At 35.8% G+C, this 14,692-nt stretch overlaps 1 protein-coding gene across 6 annotated transcripts in view; it reads left to right on the top strand.

Moving 5' to 3' along the window:
* The window catches only part of LOC129799546 (mitogen-activated protein kinase kinase kinase 15), a 34,046-nt gene that overhangs the window by 9,873 nt on the left and 9,481 nt on the right, over window positions 1-14,692 (top strand). The window contains exons 2-9 of one of the 6 annotated variants that reach the window (XM_055843522.1): window positions 449-657; window positions 727-921; window positions 4,715-6,133; window positions 6,773-7,575; window positions 9,893-10,039; window positions 10,321-10,413; window positions 10,692-10,785; window positions 10,850-11,044. In XM_055843522.1, coding sequence (XP_055699497.1) covers window positions 449-657; window positions 727-921; window positions 4,715-6,133; window positions 6,773-7,575; window positions 9,893-10,039; window positions 10,321-10,413; window positions 10,692-10,785; window positions 10,850-11,044 — 3,155 coding nt within the window. Of the gene's footprint in view, window positions 1-448; window positions 658-726; window positions 922-4,714; window positions 6,134-6,772; window positions 7,576-9,892; window positions 10,040-10,317; window positions 10,414-10,688; window positions 10,786-10,849; window positions 11,045-14,692 lie in introns of all 6 variants that reach the window. The other 5 variants (XM_055843521.1, XM_055843520.1, XM_055843519.1 and 2 more) reach the window with 5 other exon arrangements.

The raw sequence follows: 14,692 nt of genomic DNA, 5'->3' as shown, positions 1-14,692 counted from the left end.
GGTGTTACCCCATATTTTCAAAGAGATAAAAAACACACAACAATTAAAACTGCCTTTCTCTCCTCTATTTCAAATAAATACACAGAAATAATAAAGAAAGGGTAATGACATATTTCGTATAAAGCATTCAAAGAATGTTATATTTTTCTAATATTAAATCGGACTAAATAAAAATCCAGTCTCTGTAATGTTGCTCAACATAAATGATGTCGCCCACATGGAATAAAAAAGAGAAAAGTTCATGGGAAAAAGCATTTAAAGTGCAAATGACGAATTTCTCTCTGAAGAATGTCATTTTCCGGGTAATGTGGACATTTTTAATTGCATAGAGTGATAGAGAGTATAATTGAGGAGTTTTACATTTCCTTTTCTGACTACATGGAGAAATGGAAATGGTGAAAAGTGTGGGTATAAAATTGATGAAATCTTTCTCTCATGTGGTTTACAGAATATCACAGTGTCCGACAAACGGACAGTATGTCCAATTTAAGTGATATGTCCGGAAATACGACAACTCCACAGGGCAATCGCCCACGAATGGACGTTGCGTGTGTTATCGACACTCATCAAACTGAGAGTCTGCAGCATCGGAAGTCAGCACTGGAAGAAATTAAGCAAGCATGTTCACTCGTAAATGCAAATTTGCAGCATATTCAGGTTTGAACTCGCATGACTCTGTTGTTTCAAACACTGCCTCGTGTCACACATGTTTCTTTATAATTGTAGTTTGAAAAATTGGATTTTGGCGAGACAAATGTCTTGGACACCTTCTACAATGCTGACGTTGCTGTAGTTGACTTGAGTATTCAAATCCAGCAGAGTGCTCTATCTTATCATCTGGGAGTTCGCGAGAGTTTTGGTATGAAAGAGAATATACTCATGTACAATGACACACAAACTGAATCTACTTTGCGTCTTAAGGTAATAGTTCTGAAAGTTTATAATTTTCAAATTTGATTTTAACACTCATTGGATCATTATGGCAAATTACAGAACATTAGGGAAATAAAAATTCAAAGCGTTATTACAATATTTATAATATTTCAGTCTCATTCGCTTGATTTTTTGGTACTTTGGCATTAGGAACGCGAAACGATATCTCTCTTGGAAGAGTGTTTTGTTCAGTAAACCCCTTATAACTTTCTCTCCCGAATTATACGCATAAGTGTTAATCACTGTTAAAAGATTTAAAATAACTTTCAAAATTTCGCTGCATTTACTCAAGTTACAGAAGTGGCTTTTTAAAGGAGAGTTATTTTTATGAGAGTTCTTTTATAAAAAGGTACCATTTTAGGATGTGATTCTTTAATAGGGATCCCAGATGACGTTTCATTATTGCTTGCAGGGGCCCATCAAGAATAATAAAAAGTGAAGCTATTTTTCACTTTTTCTTGTAAAAATTTTTCAGATACTGCACCTCGCCTTAAACAAATTTTCTCGTAGTTCTTGTATTATTTCGGCAAACAATATGAAATATGTATTTTTAGATAGCTTTTAATGCACGATTTCGAAATATATCAGACTGATAAGTCAATTCTCTTTAGGAAAAAACTTGCCAATAGTCTTCAGTGCCTCTATGCAAAAACGTATAGAAAAATGAATTGTCGAGAGGCCCCTGATTGCTTGTGCACAAATCTTTGTAACTCATTCAGATTACGGACTTTTGCTCCCATTTGCCTGGAAATGAACTAATTTGCAAAATTTCGTAGTTCGAAATACAGAGGAAACTGGGTTTGAAGTAAACATGGGGTAATTGTAAGCATTGCGATTTTTTGAATTAAATATTAGGATTCAGAGGACGAGACCTATATATGAATTCATATAGATACTAGGGATTCTTGTCCACTGAAGAAATGGTTGATATAAGAGTAAGTACCGTAGACGTACAAGTCTGTGTTTATAAATACTCCATGTTTAATACTGTCATACATCCCCTATCAATCGTATTAGGTAAAAGTTTATTTTTCATATTTAAATCCTTAGAACGTATTCAATAATTAAATGCTTGCTACTTGCTACAATTCCGATTTTCAACAAAACGAAATGTTACTTAAGGAGGGAATGTCAATTAAAAGGCCAAAACTTAGCTGTTTTTCGCGATTTTTTTGGAAGAGAAGGAAACAACGAAGATTCTTGAAAATTTTGGTATAGGGTAAGTGTGCCAAATTCCGGTCAGCTTGCAATTTCGGCCACCATTTTTGTTCCTCGAATTTCTATGAACTTTTAGATTTTATGTACTCTAAAGATTATACAATGCAAAAGAATAACAAAAAATGTAGCTTCGACAAACAAGATGACGTGAAAAAGACATTGGAAGAATTCCCGAAGGGCAAGGAACTATAAGAATGAAGGTGGCCGAAATAGGGCACCAAAGCTATGTCTATATTTTTATTCATTTTAAAATGTACTTAGAATGATTTTAGAGTAAATAAAGACGATAAACTGTCCACGGTTTTAAGTAACACTCTTTAAGTAGAAGGAATGAAAAAATCAATTTCTTTTAAACATATTACATTTCAAACATGAGACTTTGGCGTTTGCATGCAACTATGCCGAAATTTGGCACACTTACAATATGTTTATATTTATTTAGAGTATTTAAATTTTTTTCTCGAAGAAAAAATTACAAAACGGCAGACTAATGCATAGTCCAATAGAGAGCCTCGTCGCAGTATTCCCTTCTTTACGAGAAATCTGCGGCTCGTAATTTTTGGCTGAGAAAAAAATCTAAAAAAAAGTCAATTTTCATTGGTGTATTTCATAGTTAATCTAAGAAACCCCGAAGAAAATCCTGAAATCAGAACTTTTTTCCAAGTTTTTTTTTAAGTGCATTTTTCGGACAAAATTTTGACTTTCATATGCTGTAAAAAATCGAAAAATAGGATTTCAATAATTCTTTTAGTTCTTCTAAAAGAGAATTTAATGCTGAAGAGAATAAGCTTTTGTTGATTTCATTTGGTCCCTTTGATCTATAAGTTTTTTTCTTCATCTTTCCTGCAAATTCGATAAAATTTTGAAAATGAAAAGTGGAGAAAACACGCTCCAAAGTTTTGGATGTGCGCTCGAGCACATGCAAATCTGCTCGGTGCTTATTTGCTTTCGTCTTTTTATTTTCGAAAATACTTCAAAAAGCTTCTGAAACATTTATGGTAGGGTCGGAGGAACGTCTGTTCGACAGGGAACCCCTATTGACACTTTTGTCAAAATGTTGAAAACAATTTAATATATCTAGTAAAATATAAGTAATATAATGTTTTTTTTCTGTGATATACCTTTAACTATAAACAGAGATTTTCAAATTTCGTATCCAAAATGGTACAGAGTAGGGTGTCAATAGGTGCTGACACGAGTTCTTAAAGTGTCAATAGACGTTCCTTTCACCCTACAAAATTTACGGTGAAAATGGGGTGTTCAATGATGGCGTGAATTGTGTGCGAAGATGGAAACTTGATTGATCTATCGCACAAATCGCCATTAATTTTTTCATTTTCCTCTGGATGAAAATCTAAGGATTTCCTGGGATTTTGTGGAGTGGGATTATGAACCTTATAAGTAAGATATTTTTTTGGCATAGTTGGAGAATCCATACGGTTTGCATGGTAGTCAGAAAAAATCACTGAACTTGAACATCATATTTGTGTGCGAACGTTCAAAGCCTCCCCCTACTTACATAGTTTATCTATCAATTTAAACAATTAAAAAAATATAGTCCACTTTTGACCTTAAAGATTGTTAAAAAAAAACGCTCAATACAATTCATTTTCAAGCACACAATAATTTTTGTCGGTTATTTGCCTGTTTTTAAGTAATTAAAAATGGTTTAAACTTATCTAGAATTTCAAACCCTTTCTAACGAATCCAAGCTTGTCCAATACAAACTCTTTTTTGCGATTTTGGGATTTTAATGCATTTAGAAAGAAAATTTAATAAATTTTCAAATAATGTATGTTATTAAATTTTAGTTTTCGAACTAGCTATATCAAAAGTTTCTTCAAAATATTAAACCACAGAGTACCAAATCTGGTGCAAAAAAGCTTCAATTATACATCAGTAAAGCTCTTTCGTTATTTTTCGAACAAACACGATGATACAACCCAAAAAAAAATTTCGAAGATTCCTTAAAAACCACTGTTTAGAATCAATTATTAAATTTAATTTACTTCCTGCCCGAAACTCCTGAAAAATCTAGTTTTTATGTTTATTTGTACTATGTTTATGTTTGTATAGCTCGGTAAATTGGAATTGAGATCCTACACCCATATTAATATTTTCCATATTTTAATAATACATGGGAAATTTTAAACATTTTCACAAATGTCCCCTGGACTTGTTTAATATCTTCTAATTATTCAGAAGCATGCACAATTGCATCATCTTAATCTCACACAAAGTTACAGAGTCATGCTGGAAGAGACTTAACTTTGTGAATTTCACATGTGTCCAAGGAATAAATGTTATGTACCATCTCTGACACTTCCTTCTGAATTTTCATTATCACTTCCACACTTTATATGAAAAGTCTTTAAATTCTGTTCACCACAAATTTAAAATGAATTACATTGTAATAGTTATCAGGGTTAGTTATTCAGTTGTTCTAAATTGCCAAACATCCGATGAGTGTTATGGAGAAATATTATTTTATTTTGTAAGATGTGATACCTATGGCAATATTTGAATTTGTCATTTTATATGGTTGTCAACCTTTATGAAATAGATTTCCTGTGGAACATACACCTTCTTGTCGTACAAATTGCTAGAGGGTGAGGGTTCCAATTCACCTGGCTTGTGCATTGTGACAAATCCAACAAGCGGAAAATTCACCGAAGACCCCCAAGACCCTAAGCAATCTCTTGTGCAGAGATTAAAGAAATTGCTGCAGGATGTGGAGATTCAGTCAAAGGCACATATGAGAGAGAAATTTCTAACTGATTTGAGGGTAGCACGAGAACAATATGCTGGCAATGGGGAAGAGTTGGCAAAAGTTCTGCACAACATGAGGAAGAGACTGGATGATCCAAATGTAGTATCTGGTGAAGTTGTTCACAGTTTTATGTGTTCTCTGCGAGACATTCAGGATTACGATGCTATGGTGCAGCTGGTGAATGACTTGAAGACGGTGCCTAACAAGCAGAAGTACATAAATACAGGTAATATGAGCTGTTTATATGCTTTTGCTCTGAATCGTCGGAATAAGGAGGGGGATCGTGAGAAAGCATTGAAGACGTGCGTTAAAGCATTGGAGAAGAAGGAGAATCACTTCCCAGATATGTTATGTCTATGTGGACGTATCTATAAGGATAAATTTGTTGAATCCAGCCATACTGATATTGATAGTTTGAGAAATGCTATTAAATGGTACAGACGAAGTTTCGAAGTGCAACCTAATGAATATGCGGGAATAAATTTGGCAACCTTACTCGTGATTGATGGCAAGGACTTTTCAAATACCGAAGAACTTCAGCATATTGGGGTGGTTCTCAACAATTTAATTGGTAAGAAGGGAAGTTTGCCCTCCCTCACTGAGTACTGGGATGTTGCCACCTTCTTCGAGATATCAGTATTAGCTGAAGACTACGCCAAAGCTATTCAAGCAGCTGAATGCATGTTCAAGTTGAAACCTCCAAATTGGTACTTAAAATCAACGATTGGCAATATAGCCCTTATTGATCGCTTCCGGAAGAAATCCGAAAACTGTGACTCGAGTCTCGAGCAGCAAATCTTCAAATTTTGGATGGAATTTTTCATTGAAGCCACAAATGTGGAAGCAAATGAAAACATTCGTTTTCCTATACTCATTCTCGAGCCACAGAAAATCTACATGCCCAGCTATTTAATTGTTAATATGGGAGCTGAGGAAAAATCACTTCAAATAATTAATATATGCCTGGCACATTCAAAAGGTACATGTAAGAAGGTACATGACTTTTTGTTTACTGCCAATCAAATTAAATCTGTCAGCCTGTACAAAAGAGATGAGCGCTGTGCATATTTGTACGTACATCACAATTCAGACGACTTCCAAATTTACCTCCCATCTGTACCATGTCGCCAGAGATTCTATGAAATGGTGTTGGAAATGACAGCTGATCAGGAAGTCTTTGTAGATTTGTCATTGGATACCAATCAGATCAAAGTAAGTTGTCATTGCTTTAACATTATGTGTTGATGCAGAAACTGCTCTTTGATTTCTCATTTAGAAAATGAACTATTCCCAACTTCATTCATTGGGATAGCTGAAGAATTTGTGTCATAAGAATTAAATTACCTTGCTAAATTTATACACGAATTACCATATTTGAAATTTTCGTATTACGAAGTATGTGGGATAATTTATGTCTTTCAAGCGTCTTACCTGGAATCCAACATTTCCTGTATAATTTTTACACTAAAGTTAAAGAATAGTTTGTAATAAATCGGCTCGAATGACTAAAAATGTCTTGATTACACTATCACTAAGAATATCAGCAACTCTTTGTTCCTTTGTTTGTTCCTTTCTTGTCACAAGACTGGAATGACACTGGAAGGCACTGGAAAACCAAAATGGCTGTCACACTTTCAGTCAAAATCTAATACGGCGAAATTGGCGAAACATTATTTTTTGAATTTCTAACGACTCTTTTGCCGATGGCATATCATTCGTTTCATTTTTAATCCCGGAAAACTCGAATACAGAAAACAATTTTCATTGAAAAAATCAAATTGAATTTTCTGCATCAGCAAAATTAAAGTTTACAAACTTTCTTGTATTTTAACCCAAAATTGCACCTTTCAGTACGAGTATGATTTGGATGATCAAAATAAAAGGATCCAATTAGGAAAGGGCACTTACGGTGTTGTATACGCAGCTCGTGATCTCAATACTCAAGTTCGTATTGCGATTAAGGAAGTCCCTGAGAAATTCTCACACGATGTCCAACCCTTGCATGAAGAGATCAAACTTCACAGTCAACTGAGGCACAGGAATATCGTGCAGTATTTGGGATCAGTATCCGAAGATAATTTCTTCAAGATATTCATGGAACAAGTTCCTGGAGGTTCACTCTCTGCGCTGTTGCGATCTAAGTGGGGTCCACTCAAAGACAATGAGTCCACTATTGCATTTTACTCAAAACAAATTCTCGAGGGTCTCAAGTACCTTCATGATCAGAAGATAGTCCATCGTGATATTAAAGGAGACAATGTCCTAGTCAACACGTACAGTGGGGTGGTCAAGATATCTGACTTTGGGACATCGAAACGCCTAGCAGGAATCAATCCTGTAACAGAAACCTTCACAGGAACTCTCCAGTATATGGCACCTGAGGTCATTGATCAAGGTGTTCGAGGTTATGGACCGGCCGCTGATGTATGGTCTTTTGGTTGCACAACTGTGGAAATGGCTACAGGAAAGCCGCCATTCATTGAACTAGGATCACCTCAAGCGGCCATGTTTAAAGTTGGATTCTACAAAAAACATCCAGAGATACCAGAAGAATTGTCATCAATGGCTAAGAAATTCATCTTGAGGTGCTTCGAGATTGATGTGCAAAAGCGTGCAACCGCAGCTCAACTTCTGGAGGATCCTTTTCTCTCAGAGTAAGTTGTGAATTCAGTATTGTAGCATAATACCTTGTGTATGGTAGAAAATTCAATATGGTAGAAATGACAGATATTTTCCACCATATTGAATACTGAGAATTTCTATAAACTGCAATGATTCATGATATTCGTGGGTGACCTTGTGACTTGGTAATCAATCCTGGAGAGATAGGGTCTTAATCTGTGTTTTCGTTTATCTAAAACTAGGGTCGCCTTGTTGTCTTGAAACATATAATTTACCTAATAGCTTTGCAGGCTAGGGTCTCGATTATCGTTACTCGTTCGTATTAGCTAACCATCCCATTTATCATTGTCCGATATATCAACATGACTTGACACCTAGAAACGAATTCCTTACAGGGACAAAACACACTACTTGCATGTCATGCAATATATTTACGTCAGTTAGTTGCCTTAGATAGATTTAAGATAGATTTAAATTGGGGTCAGCAGGCGGCGTCCATCCTTCTCATGCTGCTTCAGCTCCACTCCCGACTCCATCCTCAGCTCAAGCCCCCAAACTCGTGTCCACGCTAACCTGTCCGCTGCATCCAGGTCTCCGATTGGGCCCCTTATGCATCCCCTCTTATATTAGTCCCTAAATCAAGGGTGTTGTGAATTGAGCCAGCCAGTCTTACGGATAAACTGTATTAGACTAGCCGGTTTCAATTTTGGGAGGTCATTCCAGTCTAGCACCACTTTTCCAAGTAGCGCTCGCCTGGTGTTGTAAAGGCTGGGACAGTCACATACATAATGTAGGACCGTTTCCTCAGCGTTGTCACAACCTCTACAGGTTGGATTAGACTCAACACCCAATCTGTTGAGGTGTTTGTTTAGACAGTGTCCAGTGAGAAGATCCGCTAATTGCCGCGCTTTGCAGCGGTTACTGCTTACCAGGTACTCCGTCCTTTTCCTGTCCACAAGTGGCATGAACAGTCTGGACACGCGACAATTGCTTGTAGCCGTCCAGACTGCTTGGTGTTGTGCAAGTAAATTCTCCCCAATGATGGTTTTCTTCATTTGGGGCGACACTCCCCCGGCAGGCTCGGGACCGATGAATTCGGTCTTCGCTCCTGGTACTGCGAGGCGGTCAGCCTCTTCATTACCCGCAATACCACAGTGCCCAGGTACCCAATGTAGACCGATCTCACGGTTAAGTGAGACCGTTTCTAACATTTCCCGGCACTCGAGCACCAGCGAAGAGCGGGACTTGTTTCCCGATATGGAGAGCAAAGCAGCTTTGCTATCAGAAAATATGTTAATTTTCCTTCCAGAAACCCCAGATTCAGTCAAAGTCTGAACCCCAATTAGGATTGCTGTGACCTCGGCCTGGAATACAGTAGTATACCGGCCAAGTGGCACTGACCCACCAATTCCGAGTTCCGGACAGTGGTACCCGGCTCCAGAGGGGCCGTCCAAACATGAGCCGTCTGTGAAGAGTGCAACCGCACCGGGTTCATTGATGTCCCCTTCCCGGCCTCTCCACTCAGCTCTCGTGTTTAGCACAGTTTTTAGATTCTTTTGAGGGAGTCTATCCTCAACCACAGCAGCCGACAGTTGTGCGCCGTGTACCCCCGCTTCTACAATGCGGTTTCCAACTAAACTAGTGGTAAATCTTTCTAGGGTTCGACCTAGTTTAAACTCTCTCATCGCTCTAGCCAGAACCGTAGAGTTGACCTTATCGAAGGCTCCCTAAATGTCCAGGAAAGCAACGAGAGCAATTTCTTTGTTGCTAAGCGATTTCTCGATACGGCTTACCAATTGATGGAGAGCCGATTCTGTTGACTTTCCTCTTTGATAGGCATGTTGCATAGGATTTAACGGATTCTTCACAAGAATCCGACTCCTAATATACCTATCACAGAACTTCTCCAGGGTTTTAGCAAGAACGATGTCAGACTAATAGGTCTAAAGGATTTAGGGTCCTCGTAATTGCTTTTACCTGGTTTTGGAATAAGTACTACTCGCGCTCGCCTCCAAGTGTGCGGTACATACCTGATGACAAGACACGCCCTAAAAAGGTAATAAAGTTATTTGAGAACTTGACTTTTCCTTTCCGAATTGCTAATGTGAAGGAGTTTTCCATTGATTTGCTCTGGAGGTTGGTCAACAACGCTAAGACGGCGACAGCCGCAAGGGGAATAGAAATTGTTTGAATTAAGATGAGTAAGAAAGTGTTATACTACATCGGTACCCTTATTGAACCGCTATTCTTCGTATCAGATAATTGATTAAAGATTACCAGTAACGCACTGTGCTAGATCTTCTACCAATTTGCCAAATTGTTGCTAATCGAAAAATCTTAATGTTCCAGCAAACATCGTAAAGCCGTTCGTACTCCTGCTCCAAATGTAACAGAATTCTCCAGAAGTGTTTCAGTTCCAGCTGAACGTCTTGTGTCAAAGAGTGTCTCACCTCACAACAGTCAATCGTGTGCTACACCAACAACACCTGAACTAGAGTAAGTATTCTAATGAGTACTAATTATCTTGCTTTTACTATCAGGGAGAGTGCATCGTTTCTTTTGGATTTTTTTTATTTTCATCAATTTTTTCTGAAAGTTTCTTCTGATGTGTGGGATAAATGTTGTGCTTTCAATTAACACAAAAACCAGACGAAAACAAACTATAGTTCTTAAATGATTACACTGATTCTAGATCATAAAAAATCCCTTACAAAAAGGCCCGTGTCTATCTCTTCTTGTTCTACTGTATAAATGGTGTATATTTGTATATTCAGTAGCTGTTTGTCGTCGACAAAAACATCACCGTCGAAGACTCCACTTCACAATCACTTGGCTCCTATTCAAATTTCATTGGCGACAACCAGTTTAAGGTAACAGAACATTGAAAAACCATCAATGCTATGAAAGATTGTACAGAGAAAACAATTCGGCATTTAAAGACAGACATTATTCCTGTAATCACTTTTTCAACAGTACTAACAAAACAAAACTATGTCTTTTCAAATTTTATCTTTTTGCCCTTCAAATTAATAAATTTTTAGTGTTTATTGTTGGCATCTTTGATGTGCTGCAATTTTGAGATGAATAACACTGGAGTGCTGAGAAAACACATAACTTATTCGCAATACTCTATCTTTACTTCTAGTAGCATCTCGAGTCCCACAATTGAACTCGAAACTGAAACTGATTCTAGTTCATTCAGTTCAAATAGAAGGTGCTCTGGGGGACTTTTGTCACCTGAGGTATGTTGACATTAACAAACTTCTTGTATATGGTACTTTTCTACAAAGCAATAACCTTTTGCAGGTGGAACTGTCTGGATCGTCTACGAAGAGTGTATCAGGAGAAACGAGTGAATGTGATGGATTTTATATGCTGAAGAAGGATTCACAGAGAAGAACAACTTTATCAAAAGTATTGAGCAATGATGAAGAGAAAATATGCGACGTATGGATGGACAAACTTGTTAGTCAACACAAAGCACAAATCGTGATAAATAAGGTAAGTTATTATTTTATAAAGTTGAGAAAGATCTGATTATCTTGAACTCAAAGAATTTCTTTCATTTTCTATAAACAGATAAGTAATAAAATAAAAGATTTTCAATTTTTTGTCAAATTATGGAAAATTCATTTGAATAAGTGTGGAAACCGGTGAGCGTCGTGTAAGAAGAAGCAAAGAATATTCTCAAATTCTTCCCAAAGAGAGAGAAAAATTGCTAAAATTTTAAAAATAAGTAGAAAATTAAGTGCAGTGCCCCAAATCCCATGCCCTGTGAACAAAAAAAAACCCTTTGACAAAGCAAGAAAAGACTAAAAATTTGACCACTGAGGAAGGCTTGGAGTCCGAGCCGAAAGCTTTGGGAAGAATTTGAGAATTTTCTTTGCTTCTTCTTACCCGACGCTCACCGGTTTCCACACCTATTGAATTAATCGTCGGAAATTACCAAAAAAGAAAATTCATTTCAATTTAAAATATTCAACAGATGTATTTCTGAAAATAAACATGATAGTATCACTGAAACAATGTAAATTTGATATTAAAATTCAATCATAGACTTCTAATGTATTTTTCTTTTAGAAAAGTAGAAAATACTTCAAAAGAATGGCATAAGATTCAAGCTGTGCGAAATTTTCGAAATTCTCGAACGTCTTATTTACCAGATACAGTCCAATTCAGGGAAAAGCATATTTTTTACGAGTTTAAACGAAAAAAGATATAGTCAAGTGTACTAAACCGGGCGCTTCGCTATCTGGGTCGTTTATGACTAATCCAAATTTATTTTTAATTCCGTAATATATAGTCACTTCACTACAGTAATATAATATAAATATTCATGTTTGAGAAAAAGCAAAAATAATATTTTTATCCATTAAATAAGTGTGTGTAATCGACTGATTTCTATCTTGTGCCAGCTGGGTTCTTCACTTAAAATTTTCTAGCCATGATATTTTCGCTAATCTTGGTTTTTAGCTAAGTTCCATAATTCCATAACAATTTAAGTTCCATAAAATACTTCGCGTCAGAATATGAAATTTTGATTTTGCAAATATTTGACAGCTTGAAATTTTGATCTTGATCTTGGTCTCAGAATTGAGGCCAATATCTCCAAAGTTTTTCTTTTCCACCCACCGCCACCTCTCATCCCCTTAAAACCAAGTTTTTCGGTTTTTTCGGAAAATTCACCATTGTTAATTATTGAATGTCAAAGGTCAACAATTTTGGTGGGCCCATTTTTCAATCGATTATGTTAAAATTCGACTTTTTGGACAGGTATTGAAATTTCGAACCCGGCTGAAGTACCGATTTTTTTTTGATTTTCAAGTGCATTTGTGATTTATGAATCAATTTGATCTCTAATAGACTATTAAGCACCAGAAGATCATGCGAAAACTAATTCATAGATACAAGGGGGAGATATTAGAGTCAGAAGTGGTGTACAGGTGAAAATGAAGTGCTTGGAAGTATTTGGAAGTGGGAGTGCTCAAATATAGAGGTTTTTTGTCTAATTACGTATTTTTCAGACTACGATATTTTAGTTAAGACTATTTAATTCGGGCGGCAAACTGAAAAGATTTGTTGAAATTTTTAAGTTCGATTATGACAATAAATGGAGCAAATATACTCAAATGTATTATAGCTTAATTGTGTTGTAAATACTCAGTTGAATAATAATTTTCCTTAATTTTTAGAGGAATTTCAAATTCATGTAATGGTTCGCAAATAGTGATATAGCTATTGCAGTTAACTTTGAATAAATTTGATATAATTTTTTTTCTAATTTATCGTAAATGTATAAGGATAATTGCATAAATTCGTTGGACCTTTTCTCGAATGTTGTCAATTGGTGTCCCATAGGTCACCTCCACGATTTTTGTTCACCTTTTTGCATATACTTCAAAGGTTTTATTGTATTACATCTCTTCAATGCCAAAAGTATTCGTCGAAAAAGTCGATTTATGCTTTTAAGGACTTTTACCAAATGAAGGACGAAAAGATGTGTTTGTAATATTTTATATTAGACTAATTTTGGAAAGGTCTAATAACAATTGAAAAAAAATGGTAAAATGTTGGAAAACAATAATTATATCACGCTATTTAGAAAAGCTTGGATGTGTTTAAAAGCTCGTTACATGTGTGCCACATTCTTTCACTGAATGGAATAAGGGAAACTTTATGAATGTTGCCATTTTTCTCCTGATAAGGTACCAGCGATCGTCAGTATTCCTCGGATCGAAAGGCTATCCCGCGTAGTGGGATCCCGAAATAAAATGTATTTTTGAAAATTATTCGCTGCTTTTTAGCAATGATTTTTAACATAATGCATTATGTTAGTTCATATTTAATCTACAGAACCAATTTTCTATTCCAGTTTCTAATAAAATTGTTATTAATTGCCTCATTTGTTAAACCACTGTATCAGAGTCTTAGCCAGAAATACGACAATCATCACTTTCTTAAAATTTCACATGAAAATTCATGAGAATATGAGAAATTATATTTATTTAAAATGATTTACAAAACTGTATTAATTAAAAAAAAATAATACTTAGTGATTCTAATTTCACTATCAGTGCACCTTTTTATTTATGTCGACAAGAAAAATGGAAAATAAAATATTTTTTTTTACGAACAAATACGTTCTGTTTCACTTGTGCCTCGGATCGGCACGCTTAGTTCGTGGAAAATTGCACTCAGAAAGAACTATTTACCAGTGAGAATTTCATTAAGTTATACAATTTTAGAAGTGTTCTTGTGAATATACAGTACATAGTGTAAGGGCCCAAATAGACTCAGGCTGATCCTCGAGAATATTTAGTCTGTAAAACTTGGCAATAAAGGATTAGGTAATGGAAATTTATAAAAAGGAACTCTAACTGGATGTTCCTAAGCCCTAAGTGTATGACAGTTTAAGATAAATCTTTACTGACAAATTTACAGGCTAAATATTCTCGAGGATCAGCCTGAGTCTATTTGGGCCCTAAGGGTGACTAAAAAGCTTCACTGAAGCCTTGTAGAGTGATTTGGATGCCAAGAAAGCAGAAGAATCCTCAACAAAAACGTCTGCCGATCCATGGCTCACCCCTCTTCCGATCCGCGGAACACACTGTATCCTTGCATTTAAATTTAAACCGATATATTAGTAATTTTTAGTAAGAAAAATACCAAATAGTATTTTGGCTCTCATATTTTCAGCTAAATATGGAGCATGTCTCTTAACATTCCGATCCGTGGTACACTTCCCTTATATTGCGAGGAAGAACCTTTTCTGGATCGATTGTTGACAGGTGATGAGAAATTGATCTAATAATAATAGCGAAAAAGTTCCATAAAAAATAACCAAGCTTCCCACCCGGCAAATTCTGCAGAATTCTGCAGAAATTCGTCAGATTTGAATTACTAACTGCCGAAAAATCAGCAGAATTTCTGCAGAATTTTGTTCTAAGGTGGATCCGATCGTTGTATGAAAATTCTGCAGAATTTTCTGCAGAATTTCTATAGAAAATTTTAAAATTATCGGCAGAATTTCTTTAGAGTATTTAGATGATTTCTACATTTCTTCTACCCTTTCTAATGTTTCTAAACATTATTTTAACTACATAAAAATATGTATTTCAATTTATTTAAAATTCAATTTTTATTCAACAA

The sequence above is a fragment of the Phlebotomus papatasi genome, chromosome 1, assembly GCF_024763615.1.
Source record: "Phlebotomus papatasi isolate M1 chromosome 1, Ppap_2.1, whole genome shotgun sequence".
NCBI classification, from domain to species: domain Eukaryota; kingdom Metazoa; phylum Arthropoda; class Insecta; order Diptera; family Psychodidae; genus Phlebotomus; species Phlebotomus papatasi.
This window is presented reverse-complemented; position numbering and strand designations above follow the sequence as displayed.